Source organism: Wolffia australiana, chromosome 2, assembly GCF_029677425.1.
Source record: "Wolffia australiana isolate 7733 chromosome 2, ASM2967742v1".
NCBI classification, from domain to species: Eukaryota; Viridiplantae; Streptophyta; class Magnoliopsida; order Alismatales; family Araceae; genus Wolffia; species Wolffia australiana.
Genome location: NC_135836.1, coordinates 3650982 through 3670000, shown reverse-complemented (window position 1 = coordinate 3670000; position 19019 = coordinate 3650982). Strand labels below are relative to the sequence as shown.

General features: G+C 40.0%; 2 protein-coding genes across 5 annotated transcripts in view; both read left to right on the top strand.

Annotated features, from left to right (window-relative positions):
* Positions 1-8574: 8574 nt before the first annotated feature.
* Positions 8575-15600, top strand: LOC144716549 (pyridoxin (pyrodoxamine) 5'-phosphate oxidase). The gene is made up of 14 exons (XM_078591693.1): positions 8575-8734; positions 8814-8978; positions 9066-9104; positions 10475-10642; positions 10730-10835; positions 12021-12184; positions 12275-12523; positions 13175-13263; positions 13399-13449; positions 13542-13632; positions 14066-14170; positions 14271-14341; positions 15198-15293; positions 15410-15600. Exons 1-14 carry the CDS (start codon positions 8612-8614, stop codon positions 15474-15476), a joined length of 1584 nt encoding a protein of 527 aa, XP_078447819.1. The 5' UTR covers positions 8575-8611; the 3' UTR covers positions 15477-15600.
* A 2876-nt stretch (positions 15601-18476) lies between these two features.
* Positions 18477-19019, top strand: part of SAR1 (SUPPRESSOR OF AUXIN RESISTANCE1) — a 29841-nt gene continuing 29298 nt past the window's right edge. For all 4 annotated transcript variants that reach the window (XR_013584928.1, XM_078591692.1, XM_078591691.1 and 1 more), the window contains exons 1-2: positions 18477-18697; positions 18851-18983. Coding sequence is in view for 3 of the 4 variants with exons in the window: in XM_078591692.1 (XP_078447818.1) it covers positions 18513-18697; positions 18851-18983 (318 nt within the window). In the remaining variant the exon portion in view is untranslated. The remainder of the gene's footprint in view (positions 18698-18850; positions 18984-19019) is intronic.

Here is a 19019-nt window from a genome sequence, read left to right as displayed (position 1 = left end):
AACTTCCATTGAAGACAGGAGGTCTTTGACTTTTCTAAGGGCTTTGTGTACTATGAATGTATAATTATTGATTCCAAACGTATAGCATCATGCAGTTAGAGTGGATAAAATTGATGGGCACAAAATATTAGTGGAATTTTATAGTGAAACAAGGTTATTTTGGAAGGCTAAAAAATATAAGGAGGAAAAAAGAGCTCAAGGAACTCTGATTTCAAGACTTTACTATTGTCTTGGATAGATCTGGAGCCCTTAGATCAAGTAATATATCATGTTCACATTAAGTGTAAAGAAATAGTAGTTACACGTAATTGAGGTCCCTACTGCAGCTGATGGGAGGCCCCCGGACTGGAAATTGAGGGCCCGGTGCCTCCATCGGTCCCTCCTGCAATGTCTGTTGTAGGCTTTCAGTTATCTTTCTGCAATGAAGGTTTTTTATCTCTCTCTCTCTCTCTCTCTCTCTCTCTCTCTCTCTCTCTCTCTCTCTCTCTCTCTCTCTCTCTCTCTCTCTCTCTCTCTCTCTCTCTCTCTCTCTCTCTCTCTCTCTCTCTCTCTCTCTCCCCCTCTCTCTCTCTCTCTCTCTCTCTCTCTCTCTCTCTCTCTCTCTCTCTCTCTCTCTCTCTCTCTCTCTCTCTCTCTCTCTCTCTCTCTCTCTCTCTCTCTCTCTCTCTCTCTCTCTCTCTCTCTCTCTCTCTCTCTCTCTCTCTCTCTCTCTCTCTCTCTCTCTCTCTCTCTCTCTCTCTCTCTCTCTCTCTCTCCCTCTCTCCCTCTCTCTCTCCCTCTCTCTCTCCCCGTCCCCCTCCCCCTCGCTCCCTCCCTCCCTCCCTCTCTCTCTTTCTCTCTCTCTCTCCCTTTCTCTCTTTCTCCCTCTCTCTCTTTTTCCATGTCTCTCTCTTCTTCTTTCTATGTCTCTCTCTATCTCTCTCCCTCTCTCTATCTCTCTTTTTTCTATGTCTCTGTCTCTCCCTCTCTCTCTCTCTCTTTTTCTTTCTATGTCTCTCTCTCTCCCTTTCTCTCTCTCTTTCTCTCTATGTCTTTCTCTCTCGCTTTTTCTTTCTATGTCTCCCTCTCTTTCTTTCTATGTGTCTCTTTCCCTCTCTTTTTCTTTATATGCCTCTCCCTCCCTCTATCTTTTTCTTTCTATGTCTCTCTCTCCCTCTATCTCTTTCTTTCTATGTCTCTCTCTCCTCTCTCTCTCTCCTTTTCTTTCTGTGTCTCTATTTCCCTCTCTCTCTCTTTCTTTCTATGTCTCTCTCTCCCTCTCTCTCTCTCTTTTTCTTTCTATGTCTCTGTCTCTCCCTCTCTCTCTTCCTTTTCTTTCTATGTCTCTCTCTCCCTCTCTCTATCTCTCTCCTTTTCTTTCTATGCCTCGCTCTCCCTCTCTGTCTCTCTTTTTCTTTCTATGTCTCTCTCTCTCTTTCTTTCTATGTGTTCTCTCTCTCCCTCCCTCTTTCTCTTCTTGTTTCTATGTCTCTCTATCTATCTCTCTCCTTCTCTCTCTCTTTCTTTCTATGTCTCTCTCTTCCACTTTCTATGTCTCTCTCACCCTCTCTCCCCCTTTCTTTATATGTATCTCTCTCTCCCTCTCTCTCTCTTTTTCTTTCAATGTCTCTCTCTTTTTCTTAATATGTCTCTCTATCTCTTCCTCTATCTTTCTTTCTTTCTATGTCTCTCTCTCCCTCTCGCTCTCTTTTTCTTTCTACGTTTCTCTCTCCCTCTCTGTGTATATTTTTCTGTGTTTCTCTCTCTATTTTCTATTTCTCTCACTCTCCCTCTCTGTGTCTATTTTTCTGTGTTTCTCTCTCTATTTTCTATTTCTCGCACTCTCCCTCTTTTTATTTCTATGTCTCTTTATCTTCCTCTCTCTCTCTTTCTTTCTCTGTCTCTCTCTTCCTCTCTGTCTCTCTTTTTCTTTATATGTCTCTCTCTCTCTATCCCTCTCTCATTCTCTTTTTCTTTCTATGTCTCTCTCTCCCTCTCTCTTTCTTTACTTCTATTTCTCTCTCTCTCTATTTCTTTCTATGTCTCTCTCTCTTTCTCTTGATATATCTTTTTCCCTCTCTGTCTCTATTAATATCTCTCTCACATACCCTCTTTATCTTTCATGCTCTCTCCCTCTCTTTCTACTACGTTATGCTGCATTGACATAGTCCTCACCAATGATGATTTAACTTAATATTAAACTACTAAGAATCTAACACATACCCTACACTCTTGTGGGTGAGCAGTTGTATTTTACTATTATTTGTTAAAAATAATCTCCATTATGTACCATATTGATTTTCGGAATAAAGATCCAACAATTCATTCTCTCCATCTCTCTCGTGTCTTTCCATCTCACTTTCTCTCCTTCACATCTTTCCCTTCTTATAAATCTCCTTCAATTTGAAGATATCATAGTAAATCTCAAGACATATAATGCAAATAACGTACCTCCACCAGAAAATAATGTTTAAACTCAAGGATGACATGGTCAAAATTTCCTAGAAGCAGATATGGTTATTAAAAAAGGGGTTACTGCCAAAGTTGTCGGAATGAGATATAAATTTCAAATATGATCACTATTTGGGCACACAACTAAACAATTCCACAACAGATTTATGAGAAATTCACAAACAATGACAATCTACAAAACCAAATCAATTTAAAAGACTACCACCACCTCAGGCTTATCTTTTGAATTTATCTAAACCAGTAGTCACCAGATATTGGTACCCATAAAATGCTGCAACTCACCACATCTCTACAGCTTAAAATGTAACAAATCTGCCAATGACATACCAAGGAAATGCAATCTGCAACTATGTGATGATACAGTTTGGAATTTTTACCTATCGGGTTGAAATTTCTACTTTTGATAGGACTCTTTATTTGAAAAATTTGCTTCATGTTCTTTAAAGAAATATTTTGTCAATTCAGTAACTCATGTTAGATTATGAATATAGGAACGACTACGAATATAACCCTTCTTCAAGAATAAATTAAGGAGAGATTATTACCTGGAGCCTCATCCATGAAATTACTTGGAGAAGGAAATGATCAAATTACATTTATACAAATAGAAAAAAATTATTGGATCCTCAAGTGAGACATGTTGGTTGTTCATGTATCTATCTATTAGATTATCGAGGCAATCTCTGGCATGTCAAATCTCCTCATCCATTTGATTATCCCCAATATTGCTCCATCACTGTTGTTATGACATTCAGATCACACAAGGATTGGAGAGGAGCCAAGGAGAGGAGGGAGAAGAAGGGTGGCCCATGTATATGTATATTTAATGACTTTAATGGACTAATAATATTCATTGGACTTCAAAATTAATTATTTGTAACCACGATGTAGTTAATAACCAGATGATAGGTCGAGTTGCCAGCTCGTGGGTGCTCAGCTACACCTCATGCTCTAAAAGAGACAAAGTAGTTTATTACTCATTCATAAAACCTTTTTGTCATTGGTTACCACGTGTAGTTTCTCATCCACTTGGTGTTCCTAAGATTACATAAGGTATGGTTGATGAAGAAAAATTGGGTGTGTTAATGTCATTATTTTAATTTTACTTGAATCAATATATGTTTCTAAATTTTAATATTTCTCAAAGACATAGCAAAAGGCAATGTTGTCGATTAAGGGATTGGTTCTTAGAGGTATAATTAGATAAGGAGTTAGAAGGGAGGAGAAAGAGATATTAGGGTACTAAGATTATTGAATTTTACGATTATTGTATTTTTAATTTCAAAGATAAACAATATGTAGGATGATGTCCCCGGAGATGGATAAGTAAAATATAAAGAGATAGTTAGGGAGCTGAAGAATTACATGTAGTAATTGAGAGGGCCTTCAAGGTGTTCGGGAAAATGCCCAAGTGAGAGAGAGTAGTTTAGTATTTTTGTGAAGAACTCAAAATATGTAGCTTTATACCTAATTACAAGCAATAAAAAAGTAGATTAAGATGGATAATATTTTAGGGGTATTAGGCATGCCTTAGATATTTTTTTCGCACAAAAAATCTGGAGAAAAAAGCAGAAAATCATCTTTGATTTTTTTTAATTGGCAAAATCACGGTTCTGGGTACGTCCAACCCTGCGGTTGTGCCCGTAGACCGACCCATCCGTGCCCTGGACACCACCCAAGGGGTGTTTATTATTAAAATGTAGTGTTTTTCATCGTTTTTAGGTGTGGAGCAAGCATACATGTTCCCAATAACACACGGACCCTACTTGCCTACGCCCATGTTGCAAGAAGGGAAAGGTTACATAGGTGTTACCTAGTGAATGCCAAGAGATGGTCACTCGTGCGAGAACAATTTGGGGGAGCCCTCATCACGATGCAAAAGTGGAAAAGTGGAATGCGTAGTCCACCCCATCGTTCGCAGATGTCATCATGGAGGCGCGCGACTTAACGAACTATCAGGCGAGAGGGTGAGCTCTCCCACCTCCAACACTCCATGCTATCCACCACTCCCGCAGGCCTTCCTTCGATAGTGTGGAGTCACGTATGAAGGGTTGGCAAGCTGAGGCGTTCAACGCAATAGCGTCCACGAGTTTTTGGAGGGAGTGCCTTCCAAGAAAGGAAAAGGGAGGAAGGGGCTTGTGTGTGTACCATGTGGTTGGCAAGGGCATTTACTATTTGATTTCCCTTGCGCAGTTGGTGACAAACACTAGTTGTGCGGGGGCAGCACCGCATGTCATGCGCATTGTAGTCGCCACTGGGAGCATTTGCCTGCATGAAGCACGTCAACTAATACATGTGAGTCTGATTCTATGACGATATGATGAAGGTTTCGTCCCTAGCATAGGAATAAACCATCACATATCGCCATAGCATCGACTACTATATTTGTTTGTCACAAAAAGAGGAGAAAGCAAAGATAATACTCCCTGTATGATCACGTAGGATACCACCTCCCCCTGCTGGCCCTAGGTTCCCTTTGGTCTTACCATCCACTTTAGCGTGAGGATGCTGATTGGTGGTAGGTGCCAACGAACAATTTGTAGCCGAATGCAAATGGGGGCAAGGGTCATCGATATACTCCAAGAGCGAAGGAGGTCGGAGGCTAGGGCTGAGCTGCAAGCACGAGGTGGTAAAATGTGATGTGTACGTCGTATCCATTGCTTGACTTGTTGCATGATATCCAAGTCGCACATGGGATTTCATGAAAAATAAGAAGAATTTTGCCATTTCCAAATCCCCCATAGTAAGTAAGCTATGTTGATGTGTAGGAGGGGGCTTCATTTGGAGTGTGTTGGCGAGAGATACATTTTGCCAAATCACTCTAAAAATGTCAAAGTAGATTAGGTACCAAGAAGTGGACGCCAATGGTTTGTGATTTGGCGCCAACAAGTTAGAGATGTCTCAATATGCAAGAAAATGTGCTCTATAGTCTCAGCATGGGGAGATGTGGGGCAACAATGGCAACACGAACAGAGAGATTGACCAATAGGGGTCACTCAATCATCAATCGGGAGGCCACGATGCAAAAGTCTCCAAAGGAAGAAGGAGACACAAGTAATGATCACCGGATACCAGATTCGGCAACCCTAGTGTTGGGCAAGGATTTCTCACAGAAATACTCCCAAGAAGAGCGGCTGGAGAATGAACCATCAAAGGTAAGCATCCAAATAGGATGATCCTGAGTGGGCACGATGGGAGTACTCTGGGCCTAGGGTAACAGATCCATGGGAAGGCCATGTTGCTCACAAAGGTGGCTTGTGTCGCTTAGGAATAGTTGCACCATGGCCAATCTAAGGCGATGGGGCTCGAAGTAGGGTGACGGGCTAGGGGTGCGTTAGTGAGCCATGTATCATACATGTCATTAATCTCGCCTCAACCAGCATGCCAATATGTGATGTGGCTATCTCAATCCAATGTCGTTGCCAAGTCCGCCACCTGAGATGGCCCAGGATATCCATCTCACTACGCGCCCACTTGCCATACTTTGATGAGATAAATCTCCCCAATGGGGAGTGCGTGGTACGCATATGCCACACAAGCTTATTTTGAAGCATGTATTGGATGTCCAAAAGATGTCTAATCCCTAGACCCCCCTTGTCCGTCGGCCAACAAGCTTTCTCCCAAGAAACCCAATGGCGGTGACTCTCTCCCTCGAGGTGACCGGACCATAAGAAACGTGCACACAATCGCTCCACAGAGCGGATGACTATTAGAGATAATGAATGGACCGCAAGGGTATGTAGAAAAATACTCATGAGGACGTGTCGAATAATTTGGATGCATCCTTTAGGGGATAGAAAATGAAGTTTCCATCCCTCTAGTTTCTTTCTCAATTTGGCCAGCATGGCAACAAAATAATGATGCCTTGCACGTCCGAGAAAGATAGGGCATCCAAGATAGTCGAAAGGTTGGCATCCTTGTTGGTACCATGTATAATTTTGGATAACCTGAGAGCTCTTTACAATGGTGGATGGACCGACCATAAAGCTGCTCTTCGAGGCATTGACGAGATGGCCAGAAGCCTACTCATACGTAGTAAGGACACTCATAAGTTCCTTAATTGATTTTTTAGATCTATTGGAGAAAAGAATGGCATCATCTGCAAATAGAGAGTGAGAGAGGGTCGGGCATCCCCATTGTGTTAAATATGGTTGGATGAGGCTGCAGGCGATCGCTCGTGTGAGCGATCGGCTAGAGACCCCCTACATCAATATAAAAAGGGTGGGTGAGATGGGATCACCTTGTCGTAGACCTCTCGTACCCGTTCAACGAAAATGTGTATATATATTATATGATTTTTAGTTCCTATAACTATATTCTTTGGTTTGGTTTATGTTTTCTATTCACCCAAGTGCAACCTTATATTAGTGTTGCAGACTTATCAGACATCTCTCCCATATGAGAAGGCCATTGGCTTCAGATCTCTCATGAGCAACCTACTCGTCAAACTTTGCTTTCTTAACTTCTCTAAGTCATTTGTTCATTTAATGTCCTTCCCTTAGGACCGAGGGGCTGGAACCCCCTAGTTCTGAAAGGATCAAGGAAGAAATAAGAAGACGCAGAGGAGGATCTCCCTCCGTTCAGTATTTCAAAACTCCAAATTTGGCATTCAACATAAAAAGATGATTTAACTATTATCAAATTCAAGTTTTAAGGGGCAAATTCAGTGTCTACACACCTTAGTCTTACCGTGTTTGGATTGCTCATCCATTGGAGAAATTTGCAAAATTTGATGAAATCCATGAGTTCTTAGTTTTAATCTAGAGTTTAGAATTGAAATTAGAATGACTTTCTTGAATCCATCTCCAAATTCCATTTGGAAAATAAATGTCAATTTATCTTTCAATTTTGAACATGTGTTCATGATTTCTAATCCATTGAAAGGCTATTGGCATACGCTTCATGATTTGTCTATGAATTCTTGCTTCTGACCTAGTTTTGTTGTTCAATTCTCTAGAATTATCACTTGAACACGTGAATTTAGTTTGAATATCCCTAATTCTTCATGAATTCAATCTCAACTCACCATTGTGCTTTCTTTATATTGCTATTCATATGGGTTAAAGTCTTCTTTCGCTGGCGTGTGAATTTCATGTTTAAACGTCTATGAATTTGCACCTGTCACATCACTTGAGCTGCAGACGATGACAACAATGACAAACTCATTACCATCAGTCACGCCGCGGAGGATGACAATGAGAACAACAATGATGACTTCATCACCATTGCTCGAGCTGTAGTTAATGACACTGACAATGACGATGAACGATGACAATGACAATGATGATGAAAAACTCATCACCATCACTCGAGCTGCGGATGATGATGATGACAATGACAATGATGATGATGATGAACTCATCACCATCACTCACATGCAGATGATGATGATGACTATGACAACAACAATGACAAACTCATCACCCTTGTTCAAGCTGGGAACGATGATAACGACAACGCCAATGACAAACTTATCACCATCACTCAAGCCGCAAACGATGACTAAGACAATTACAATGACAAACTCATCACCATCACTCGAGCTTTAGATGATGAAGACAACAACGATGATGACAGGTCTTTGCATGATGGTGACGACACGCTCCATCATAATGATTGATGATGATGATGATGAACTCATCACCATCGGTCACCTTCTGTTGATGATGACGACAATGACAAACTCATCACCCTCATTCAAGCTGCAGATGATGATGACGACAACAACAACGACAAACTTGTCACCAACACTCAAGCTGCGAACGATGACGACGACAATGACGATGGTAGACTCATCACCATCACTTGAGTCGCGGACGACGATGACGACGGCAATGACGATGGTAGACTCATCACCATCACTTGAGTCGCGGACGACGATGACGACGACAATGACGATGGTAGACTCATCACCATCACTTGAGTCGCGGACGACGATGACGACAACGACAATGATGACGGGTCTTTGTACGACGGTGACGACACTCTTCATCAGAATAACTGATACTTTCAATTATTTGAAGTGCTTGGTTTGCAATGTATATACTATATATCTACACTATACATTTACAAATAAAAAATGAAGAAAAAAAATTAGAAAAATGTTAAATGTGGTAGTCAGTGAGTAGTAGAGTAGGGGGGGAGATTGACAGGCCGGGCCATGCCAAAGCGCTTCTCTTTGCTCTCTCTTCTCATCTTCCCTGCTCGAGCCTGCTCCGCGAGACACGTCACCAATCGCGCCATCTCCGATTTCATCAATTGTTCATCAGTCCGTCGATTCTCGGTACGCTTCACGGCGATTGCTGTTGATCTCGTGTTTTTCGCGTTGTTTTTTATGATTCTTTGGCCGATTTGTTGTTTAGGGTTTTCCTGCGTCCTCCAATCGGCGTTTTTTCTCGGTGGATTGTGTTGGAAGGGCCGGGAGTGGCGTCAGAATGGGAGAAATTTCGTATCTTTCACAGAGAGAGGCGGCGGAAATCGACGAGGTTCTCATGGGTCCTCTTGGATTCAGCGTGGACCAGTTGATGGTTCGTGATTCTATCGTTTTTTTTTTCTTTGAAATTTATGATGTTCCTTTTCCGATTTTGATGTTCATTGGATATATCGATCTGCAGGAATTGGCTGGGTTGAGCGTTGCAAGTGCCATAGCTGAGGTTAGTTGTCTCTTGACTGCGTTCAGATGACTTCCATGGCTTCTGCTTTTCCTCAATTGTCTGTTCTTTTGAGAAATTTTCGTTTATTTTTCAAAAATTTGCGTGAAATGATAAATTTGCGTAAATTTGGTGATAAATTTTCGTTTATCGTCAAAATGAGAAATTTTCGTTTATTTTTCATAAATTTGCTTTTTGAGAATTTTGAAATCTGATGGGAAACGGCTGGGGAAATCAAACATAGCGTTATGCAACCGAACAGAGCGTGATAGATGTTTTAAATTCCCTTTTGAATATTTTTGCTTTTTTTTTTAGAATTCCAAAAGTCAGATGTGAAAGACTATAAAAGCCGCCTCCCTTGATGAAGACATGGGTGAATTTAGACTAAAGAAGTCTTCACTCTCAGCCAGGGAGTTGCCTATGGTTCACCGATAGATACCTGCACAATGCCAGGGATATCAAACAGAGCGTTATGCAACCGAACAGAGCGTGATAGATGTTTTAAATTCCCCTTTGAATATTTTTTTGTTTTTTTTTTTAGAATTCCCAAAGTCAAATGTGAAAGACTATAAAAGCCCCCTCCCTTGTTGTAGACATCGGTGAATTTATACTAAAGAAGTCTACTCTTTCAGCCAGGGAGTTGCCTATGATTCGCCGACAGATAACTGAACAATGCCTGCTTATAGCCGGCTCGTGTCTATCCCGCACGCGCTCGCCTGTAGCGCGTGTGTTGCCCCACCCCCGTGTGCACGCCGCTCGCCTGTAGCAAGCGTGTCATCCCTCTTCCACTAGTTGTTGCTGGTTTTTAACAAGCACAGCACCTGCCGTCCACCGTACAATGTTGCCTACCTCTTGGCCACTCTGTTGGCCATCTGCCCGACCCGACCCACGAATGCCGACATGTTCTTCTGGAGTCTCACCCGTTCTCGCCGTCACTGTCACCGCAGGCTCCAGCTATCATACATCAAACTCACTACACACATTCTCAGAAAACTTTAACGAGTTCAGGAATTTTTGTATAAAATAATTCAAGCCGATTTTATCCCCAAAACTAAGTGGTAGAATCATTTCATTGATCATTATGATTGAAAGATATCAGTGTTCATTTTAAGATACCGAGTCTCAGAAAGAAGGTATTTTTATGGATCACCCACTGGAAGGGTGAGGAAACAGAGATTCGATCTTTGACAGCGCAAAAATACATGGATTCTTTACTCGACGAGAACCAAATTCAAAGATATTTCAAGAGGTAGATAGCTTAGATTTTTCTCCTTCTTGGCTTTTTGAAAAATCATCACTGTGCATAACTAAAAGTTAGAAAAAACTATTATCGATGATTTAAAACGTTCATGCCAGCAATTTCTGTTGTCCAGGTTTATAAAAGCAATGAATATGGGCGCGTACTGGTGATCTGTGGTCCAGGAAATAATGGTGGCGATGGTCTTGTTGCTGCACGACACTTGTATCACTTTGGATACCAGCCCGTAGTTTGTTATCCTAAGCGCACACCTAAGGCCCTTTATGAAGGATTGGTGGTGCAGGTAATCTTGATTTCGCAGAATCTATAGTCATTTTAAATATATATACATATATATTTACATATCTTTAATTGTTTCTAACTTTTGAAGTTAGGAGCATTGTCCGTCCCATTCATATCGGTAGAAGAACTGCCTCAGGATTTGTCAAGTGCATTTGATCTTGTAGTGGATGCAATGTTTGGATTCTCATTTCAAGGTAGCGTTCTCATTCTCATTTCCTTTTCTTCCCAACTTGTAACAATAGTCCGTCATACTCTTTTATTTTTTCTTTGGTGTTCATTGCATAATTCCCTCAAAAAATGGGAAAAGAAAGAATCCGGTAGGTTTCTTTTCTGTATCTCTAAGGTTTCTGGGTCTTTTATATGCCTTTAGTGCAAGGAACAAAAAAACGCAGCAAATTGATGAATACAGGAGTTATTTAAATTATTAGCTCTCTGCATCATGCAGAAACGATCATTGGCCATATCTGATAGAAAGAATCGTAGACATGAGAATCCTACGATTATAGAAATAATCTTAGAAAGAATTCTCTACGATTATTTGGCGAACATTCTTGCAGGAGGTTTTCTTTTTTTTTAAGAAACATTCTTTCAGGAGGTAGAGCATATTTAAGGTGATGTTGGATAAACATGTCTGATATTCATCGTTTATGGGCTTAGATAGGAAAATTGGGAAATGGGGAGTTGGTTTGGAGATAGAGATCAAGAGAGAAAGTCCTCCAAACTCTTCCAATCATTTTGACATACAGAAACCTTAGCGTCTTTTAAGAGTCATCTCTTTATCCATTGGCTGATTGCTTTCTGAGGGATTCTGTTTTCTGCCCAATAAGATCTCCGTTCAACCCATAGAGTACCGCATTGCCTTTTCCTACTGTCCCCACTTGATACTCTGCTATTTAGGCATTATTGAGTAAAATAAAACTGGAGTTGAATCAACTCTATTGATGAGCCCAGTATTTGGTCTCCACTGCAATGATTCAAATGGATCTGTTTTATGCTCCAATAAGGTCTCTGTTTTTTTTCTTTTTTTTGAAAGAAAAATAGAGAATTTCCAATAAGGCCTCTGTTGACACCTCCATAATCACCATTCTGTCTGTCTTAATGTTCATAATTGCTTTGCTTTCATTAAACCCTTCTTTAAGTAAACGAAAAGTGTACATGATTCAACATGATTAGATGGACGAATGATTAGTAGCTAGATGAATGATTAGTAGCTAGACAATTTCTTGATCTTTTGCTCTTTGAATGTGCACCTATTTTATTGGGAATCAGTGGATATCACAAATAGATGGTTAAATTATACTAAGGCTTCTGCTGTATGTTAGTTCTTCATCCTTGTTGTATTTTCAATAGACTGACCCTCAGCTTCTTTGGTAACTCAGGCAAGCCTAGGCCTCCATTTGATGATATTATCTCCAAGCTTGTGTCCTTAAACAGTCTCAAATCTACTTCTAAAAAGTCGCCTGCTATTGTGTCTGTGGATGTTCCTTCTGGGTGGCATGTGGAAGATGGAGATTTTGAAGGTGGCATTAAGCCAGACATGTTGGTTGGTATTTTCTTAGTCATATTTTTAGTGACATTCCTGTTATTATTTTTTTTCCTAATGCACCGTTTTATTTAACTCTAGCTATTTTAGGTGTCTTTGACAGCGCCAAAGCTCTGTGCAAAGAGATTTACCGGGCCTCATCATTTTCTGGGTGGAAGATTTGTGCCTCCACCTATTGCAGAGAAGTATGATCTTAAGCTGCCGCCCTACCCTGGCACTTCCATGTGTGTTAGGATTGGCGAGCTCCCGCTCCCTGCTCTTGATGTGTCAGCAATGAGGCAGAACTACATTTCACCCGAATTTCTTGAAGATCAAGTGGTGCCTGACCCAATGGAACAGGTTCAAACTATCCCTCTCTGTAACCCTCAAGTTTTTGTTTAAGATGTTGTTGGGATCCCCAATTCCTACCAGGGGTATTTCCGTCTTCTTGGTTTTATCTTAGTTCCCCCTTTCAAACATGTAGCCCTCCCCTAAGTAGGGCAGACAATAAGTTGTTGAATTGTCTGGGAGATCCTCCCGGGGGGGTGGGGGGGTCAGGTGCTGATTCAGGTCTGTAACTAGGGCTCGCCAACAATGACAGCTCGTCATCGTCATTGTTATCATCTGTGGCCAGAGTGGCATAGATAAAATGTCACGGCCATCACCATCGTAGCCACAGACCAATGATGCTCAAATAGCGTTAGAATAAAGCGAGTAAAGAGAGAAACTATGATAACTCATTTTTGTCATCTGTCATCAGTTTCTGGACAATGGACAATGACAAACTAGTTGTCATTATCCCCGTGAAAACAAATGAAGAGGACAATGACGAGTCATCATTTGCCTCCTTTTTGTCTGCGGTAATGTCGAACCATACATGTAACCAGTGTTATCTCTTTATCCTTTCTTCTATGTCTCCCCACCCTTCCAAGACCATCTCTGATGCAGACCCGCCGGAGGTCTCTATGATGAAATAATATTTATGTTAAGCTCCGCCATTGTTTTTTGCAGTTTAGTAAGTGGTTCAATGATGCAGTGGCTGCTCAAGTTAGGGAACCAAATGCAATGGCCTTATCGACAGTCAGTAAGGAGGGGAAACCGTACGATAAGTAGCATATACCAGCTCTTTCTCCATCTGTTGTTTCATCATTATCCCTGTCTTCTTGAGAGTCTTTATATATTTATGAATATATGTGCTGCTTAATTTTTTTGAACCATTGTTTTCCTGCTCACAGATCTTCAAGGATTGTCTTGCTGAAAGGATTTGATGCAAATGGATTTGTGTTGTCAGTATTTTTTCATTCTTTAGATGATGATTATATTTCAGCCGGTGAGTTCAAGTCAATAACCAGGTTTGCCATCCTTGTGCTCTGTTCAGGTATACAAATTACGAAAGCCGGAAAGGTCGTGAACTGTCTGAAAATTCCAATGCATCTCTTCTTTTTTACTGGGACCCCCTTAATCGTCAGGTATTCTGGCCTGCATCCCTGAATATTTTATTAAAAAATAAAAAAACTGAAATTTGAAGGACATTTCTTCTTTGTAGTTTTCCATATTTTTATCGAGTTACAGATAAATGACTTTAGCAGCAATAAATTGGTTTTTGGTCTTTCTGTAAGGTCACTAAAAAAGTTGTCCTCTTTCTGTTCACTCATTTTCCTGCGAATATACTGACCACTAGCATTTTACCCGAGCATTAACTAATGTTCAATTTTTTCACATGGTTTACCTCTGTTTGTTTTTTTGGAATGAAACGAGGAGACAATGACTAGATATTTTTTTAGAATTAAATTCAATCAAGCCATGTAAATATTGAATATTTCACTCTAGGATACTATTCTCAAAAATTATTACTTGCTATGATGCACTTTTTGCATGAATTTAATCCTTTATATTCTCTAGGTGAGGATCGAAGGCAAAATCCAAAAGGTATCCACTGAGGAATCAGAGGCTTATTTTCACAGTCGTCCCCGTGGAAGCCAGATTGGAGCTATAGCTAGCAGACAAGTACGTTGACTCTCTATTGATAGAATCTAAAGTGAGTCGTTGCTCTTCTGATTAATTAAAAACGGAATAAATATTGTTGTATTTTGTCGCACTATTTCAGAGTACTGTTATTGCTGGAAGGCATGTTCTTGGCCAGGCATTTTCGGAGCTTCAAGAGAAATATCCTGAGGGGTGCGTTTTTGTTCCACTGACATGGAATTATAGTTGTTTTTTCTATTCCTCTTGCGCATATTTTTTTTCCATTTTCGGTCGATTTTCTTTTTGAGGGCTGATAATCATCGGTATGACCTCTTATTGAACATTGTTGTGGCTTTTCCTCGTCTTTCATGTTTTTCCCTGTTTCTTACATCTTATGTCTTGTGATAGAACCATTCAAGCAGCATTTTACCCATTGTGTTCTTCCATCTGACCATCCGTCCTTCCATCGATCCATCTGTCCATAGGTCTATCAATCCATCCATACATCCATTGGTCTGTCCATTCATCTATCAGTGCATCCATCCATCCTTCCATCTATACATCCATCAGCCTGTCCGTCAATCCATCCCTCCATCCTTCCATCGATGCATCCATCCATCCATCTGTCCATCCATCTGTCCATCTATACATCCATATGTATGTCCGTCAATTCATCCCTCCATCCTTCTATCGATGCATCCATCCATCCATGCATCCATCCGTCTGTCCATCCATCCGTCCATCTGTACGTCTGTCAATTCATCCCTCCATCCATCCATCCATCCATCTTTCCATCCATCCGTCCATCTATACATCCATCTGTATGTCTGTCAATTCATCCCTCCAGCCTTCCATCGATGCATCTATCCATCCATCTGTCCATCCATCCGTCCATCTATACATCCATCTGTATGTCCGTCAATTCATCCCTCCATCCTTCCATCAATGCATCCATCCATCCAGGCCTGTCTGTTCGCTCATTCCATCCATACATCCATCCATCCATGTGCCATCCATCCATTTCATTTTTGCCTCTTACATGCTTCTCTCTCTCTAAACATTCTTCCAGGAGCGTGATTCCGAAGCCGGAGTACTGGGGAGGCTACTGGCTCTCGCCCACGAGGTTTGAGTTCTGGCAGGGGCAGCCTTCTCGCCTCCATGACAGGTATTCTTCCTTCTTCCTTCTTTATCCCTAAAAATCAATGGTTAAATTCCCTTTTTTATTATGTTTTTTAAAACATTAATGGCTGTTTTGAATCATCCCTCTCATGTCTGTGGCAGGTTGCAGTATTCCCTAAGTGAGGAAGAAGGGAAGAAGCTATGGCAACTTGAAAGGCTGGCCCCATGACTAGATCTTTCTCTTTTCTCTGGTTTGGGTCCTTCAGTTCTATGCAACCTGTGTGCAGAAATAAAGCACTTTCAAACAAATCTATAAGTGTTTCCCTGTTCAAGAATGTGAATTTTATAAAGAACCTGCTCTGTACCATGTTGAGAAACACCAACTAGGAGTTCTCAGTAATTAACTTGGTTAATGAGTTAGGGCTTAATTATTGAAAAGAAAAGCAGAGTAAACATAATACTTTAAAAGTTGTGAGTGGTTAAAATCTAGAGGTTTGTGGGTTTTAGGGTGGTCATCCTTTTCAAACTACAAAATATAAATGATTATCTAAAATGGTAGTTTTCTATAGTAGTATCTATCATTTTTCATTGGGTTTGACTTGTAATTTCATTGTGGTGAAGAATTTATGTTGCAAATGATATTAAATGGATTAATGGATTGAGATGTAAATAAATAGCCGGAAACACAATGTTAAAAAAAAAAACTGGAAACATATGCAGATGTTGAGATGGGTGTGCAGTGTGGTGCAAATTTTTCTACCAAGGGTACGATGTGTGGTTTGAAATTCAAACTCGACCACACACTGACCTCAATTCGAACTGATCAGACAATTTTCACATCTCCTTATAGATATATAGATATAGGCTTATTGTGTAGACAACCTGTTCTAACTATGACTGTACAGATGATTAGCAAAATATTCTGGTTTAGAGTTATGGTATTAATATTCATCCTATGTGAGTTAAATTGTCATGACATTATTATAATGGATTTATGTTACTGGCGATATGCATATAGATGGAAAGGGGGAGGTTTGAACTTATTGTCATTTTTTTCCTACTATGAATCCTATTTGATTAGCATAAAACAATAGTTTAGCATTTTAGTAATTGATTTTTTCATTTTAGCTTGAAATACAATTATATTATTTTGATGAATTTAATTTTACTTACGAATATATAGAAGGTAACCATGATAGTGTTAAATCCCTGACATATTTAAAAGAGGATTTTTAGCTCAAAATAATTATACAATACTCAAATCTAATTATTTCGGTAAACTAATGATATCAATTATGCATAGTGTGAATAGAAAATGATGCAAGAAGGATAAATGGTATCTTTATTTTTTTAGGAAAAGAGGCTTACTTGTCATATTACTTAGAACACAGTGATAGTTAGATACTTCATTCTTTTGGTTTAAAAGTGACAATATAGGTTCAAAACATTTAGATGAACAATGGAATGGAAAAATAAATTATTAACTATCATTTTTTGGTAGAAATTTCTCTTTTTGGTATTTAATGATTTTATGAGATAATTTATTGAGGAAAATTTTCATAGTTTTCTTGACATAACCTTTACATTGGAATGGTGTAGAACCAAGAATTAAATCCACAAGCCTTGGACTACTTGAAGCAGCAGTGTCTTGAATTCGCAAAACTGGCCTCTTGAACCCTTAGCCCAACAGGGGGTGCTGCTTGAGTTCACAAGCAGTAGAAGATACGTTGAGGAGGATAACACTCAAATGTGAGAAATATGTTTCTTAAGGAACTATAATACTCCAATGATGAACCTTCAAAGTTACAATGGGGTCATCTATAGGCCATTGAATTTTCAGGGTCATATATAATGATAGTGTGCTTGAAAATACAACTTATAACATGGGAAAAAAAAAGTGACACGATAAAAAGAAGATCAAAATTCTTATAGGCCTGATCATATATATTTTTCAGATCATGTAGAATATGTTAGAAGATATTGAGTGGCCCAAGAAGACTCTCACAGCACAAACAGTAGATCTGAAAAGGTATAATAGAGATATTGTGCATATTCTAGAAAAAGAAGAAAAAACTGGAGGATTCCGGCAGAGGAAAGATATGTTAGAAGAATTTGTGGGTCTCTATGCACCATAATGGAAATTGTGTTGGCTTCCAGAAGAAACTCCATCTTGTGCCACCACTTGCCAATGACCCTCAAGAAACATGCTTATACACTATATCATTTTTTGGTGAACCACACACAAGTTTGAATCCATGAATACGTAATTTTTTATAATGACAGCGGAAAGAGGACCCTTTGGAGAACCCTGCTCCCCACTTCAAACTGGGAATTTAATGGACATTTAAATTTCAATAAATCTTTTAATAATAAAATATTTTTAAAACTTTATTAATTTAGTAAATAGTTTAAAATTAGATAACATAAAATCTTAACTTTGTCAACATATTTCTTATGGGTTGGTCAGGTAGGGATAATCAATCTGACGGTTAGTTCATCAGTTGAGGTGATCCATATTTACTCTGTTTGCTCTGATGAAGTTTCCAGATCAAGGAATATGTAGTCTAGATTTGATTAAGTGGATGAAATGTATTATAATCATAGGTTAATTTCCGAAATATTTACAGGCCATGAACTAGGTCTGAACTGGCCTCTTGAAAATGCTGAAATATTTATGACTTGAGATGGACAGGATATCAAAAGAGAAGTACAGGTGGGGAAAAACCAACATTCTGGTGAGTCATCCGTAATAGTGATTTAAGGGTAGTCCGGAACGGATGACGAACAGAGTTAGGAGGGGTTTTAAAATCAAATCTAGGCATAGGCACATCCCGACAACAATGATGATGACATCATTGTCAACACATGTCTTTATCGTCATCTACGTTGTTCGTCAACGTTACACAAGGGATTAGCCATCATCACATGCGGAATGCGTCAACGGATGACGGAAGACGTTAACCACCAACCCTCTTAAATCCATAATTAAATAACTGACATCGGATGACGGGACGGAACGGATAAAAGGTCGTCAACGAATCATCTACGTCGTCCGGCAACGTTACGCAAGGAATTAACCGTCATCACATGCCGAAGGCGTCAACGGAAGACGTTAACCACTAACCCCCCTAAATCCATAACAAAATAACTGGCATTGGATGACGGAACGGATGAAAATCCGTCATCCGTCTCGGAGAGTTTGTTATAACTAGGGAGGGAACTGTTCGTAGTTCGTAGAACCCTACTCAGTTCAAACCCCTCGGCGATGGATTCGCCGGCGATTGATGGCGCGGAGGTGCCGATCTCGGGGGGCGACAAGGTTCGGTGGATTGAAATCTCTGTTCCATCGTCTCGCCAGCGCTCTTCTCCAGCGATCCACGCTTCAAGATCATCAAATGATGCAGCTGGCTGCCATTTCATCGACGGAGACCGTCCGGCGTATCTCTTCTGGTTTGTGCATCTTCTCCCGTTTCGATTTTACCGAAAAATTTATTTTTATGTTTGTTTTTCTATCATCAAAACTGAAATGTAAGTTTTGATGCAGATTTCTTCGTGGATTTTCTGTTTATAATGTTGTTTTTGCTGCTTTTTGTCGATTTTCAGGAGGATACACTGCAGTGTGCCTAATGTGATCGAGGTGCTTGAGCTTTGCCCTTCGAAAGAGTATCCTGAAAGTGGGTTGAAACTCGTGTTCCCTGAGCCGCTCTTCGCGTTTTCGTTCATCTGCCGAGACGAGGTTAGTGCTGTTTTATGACTCGAACAAATTTTTTTT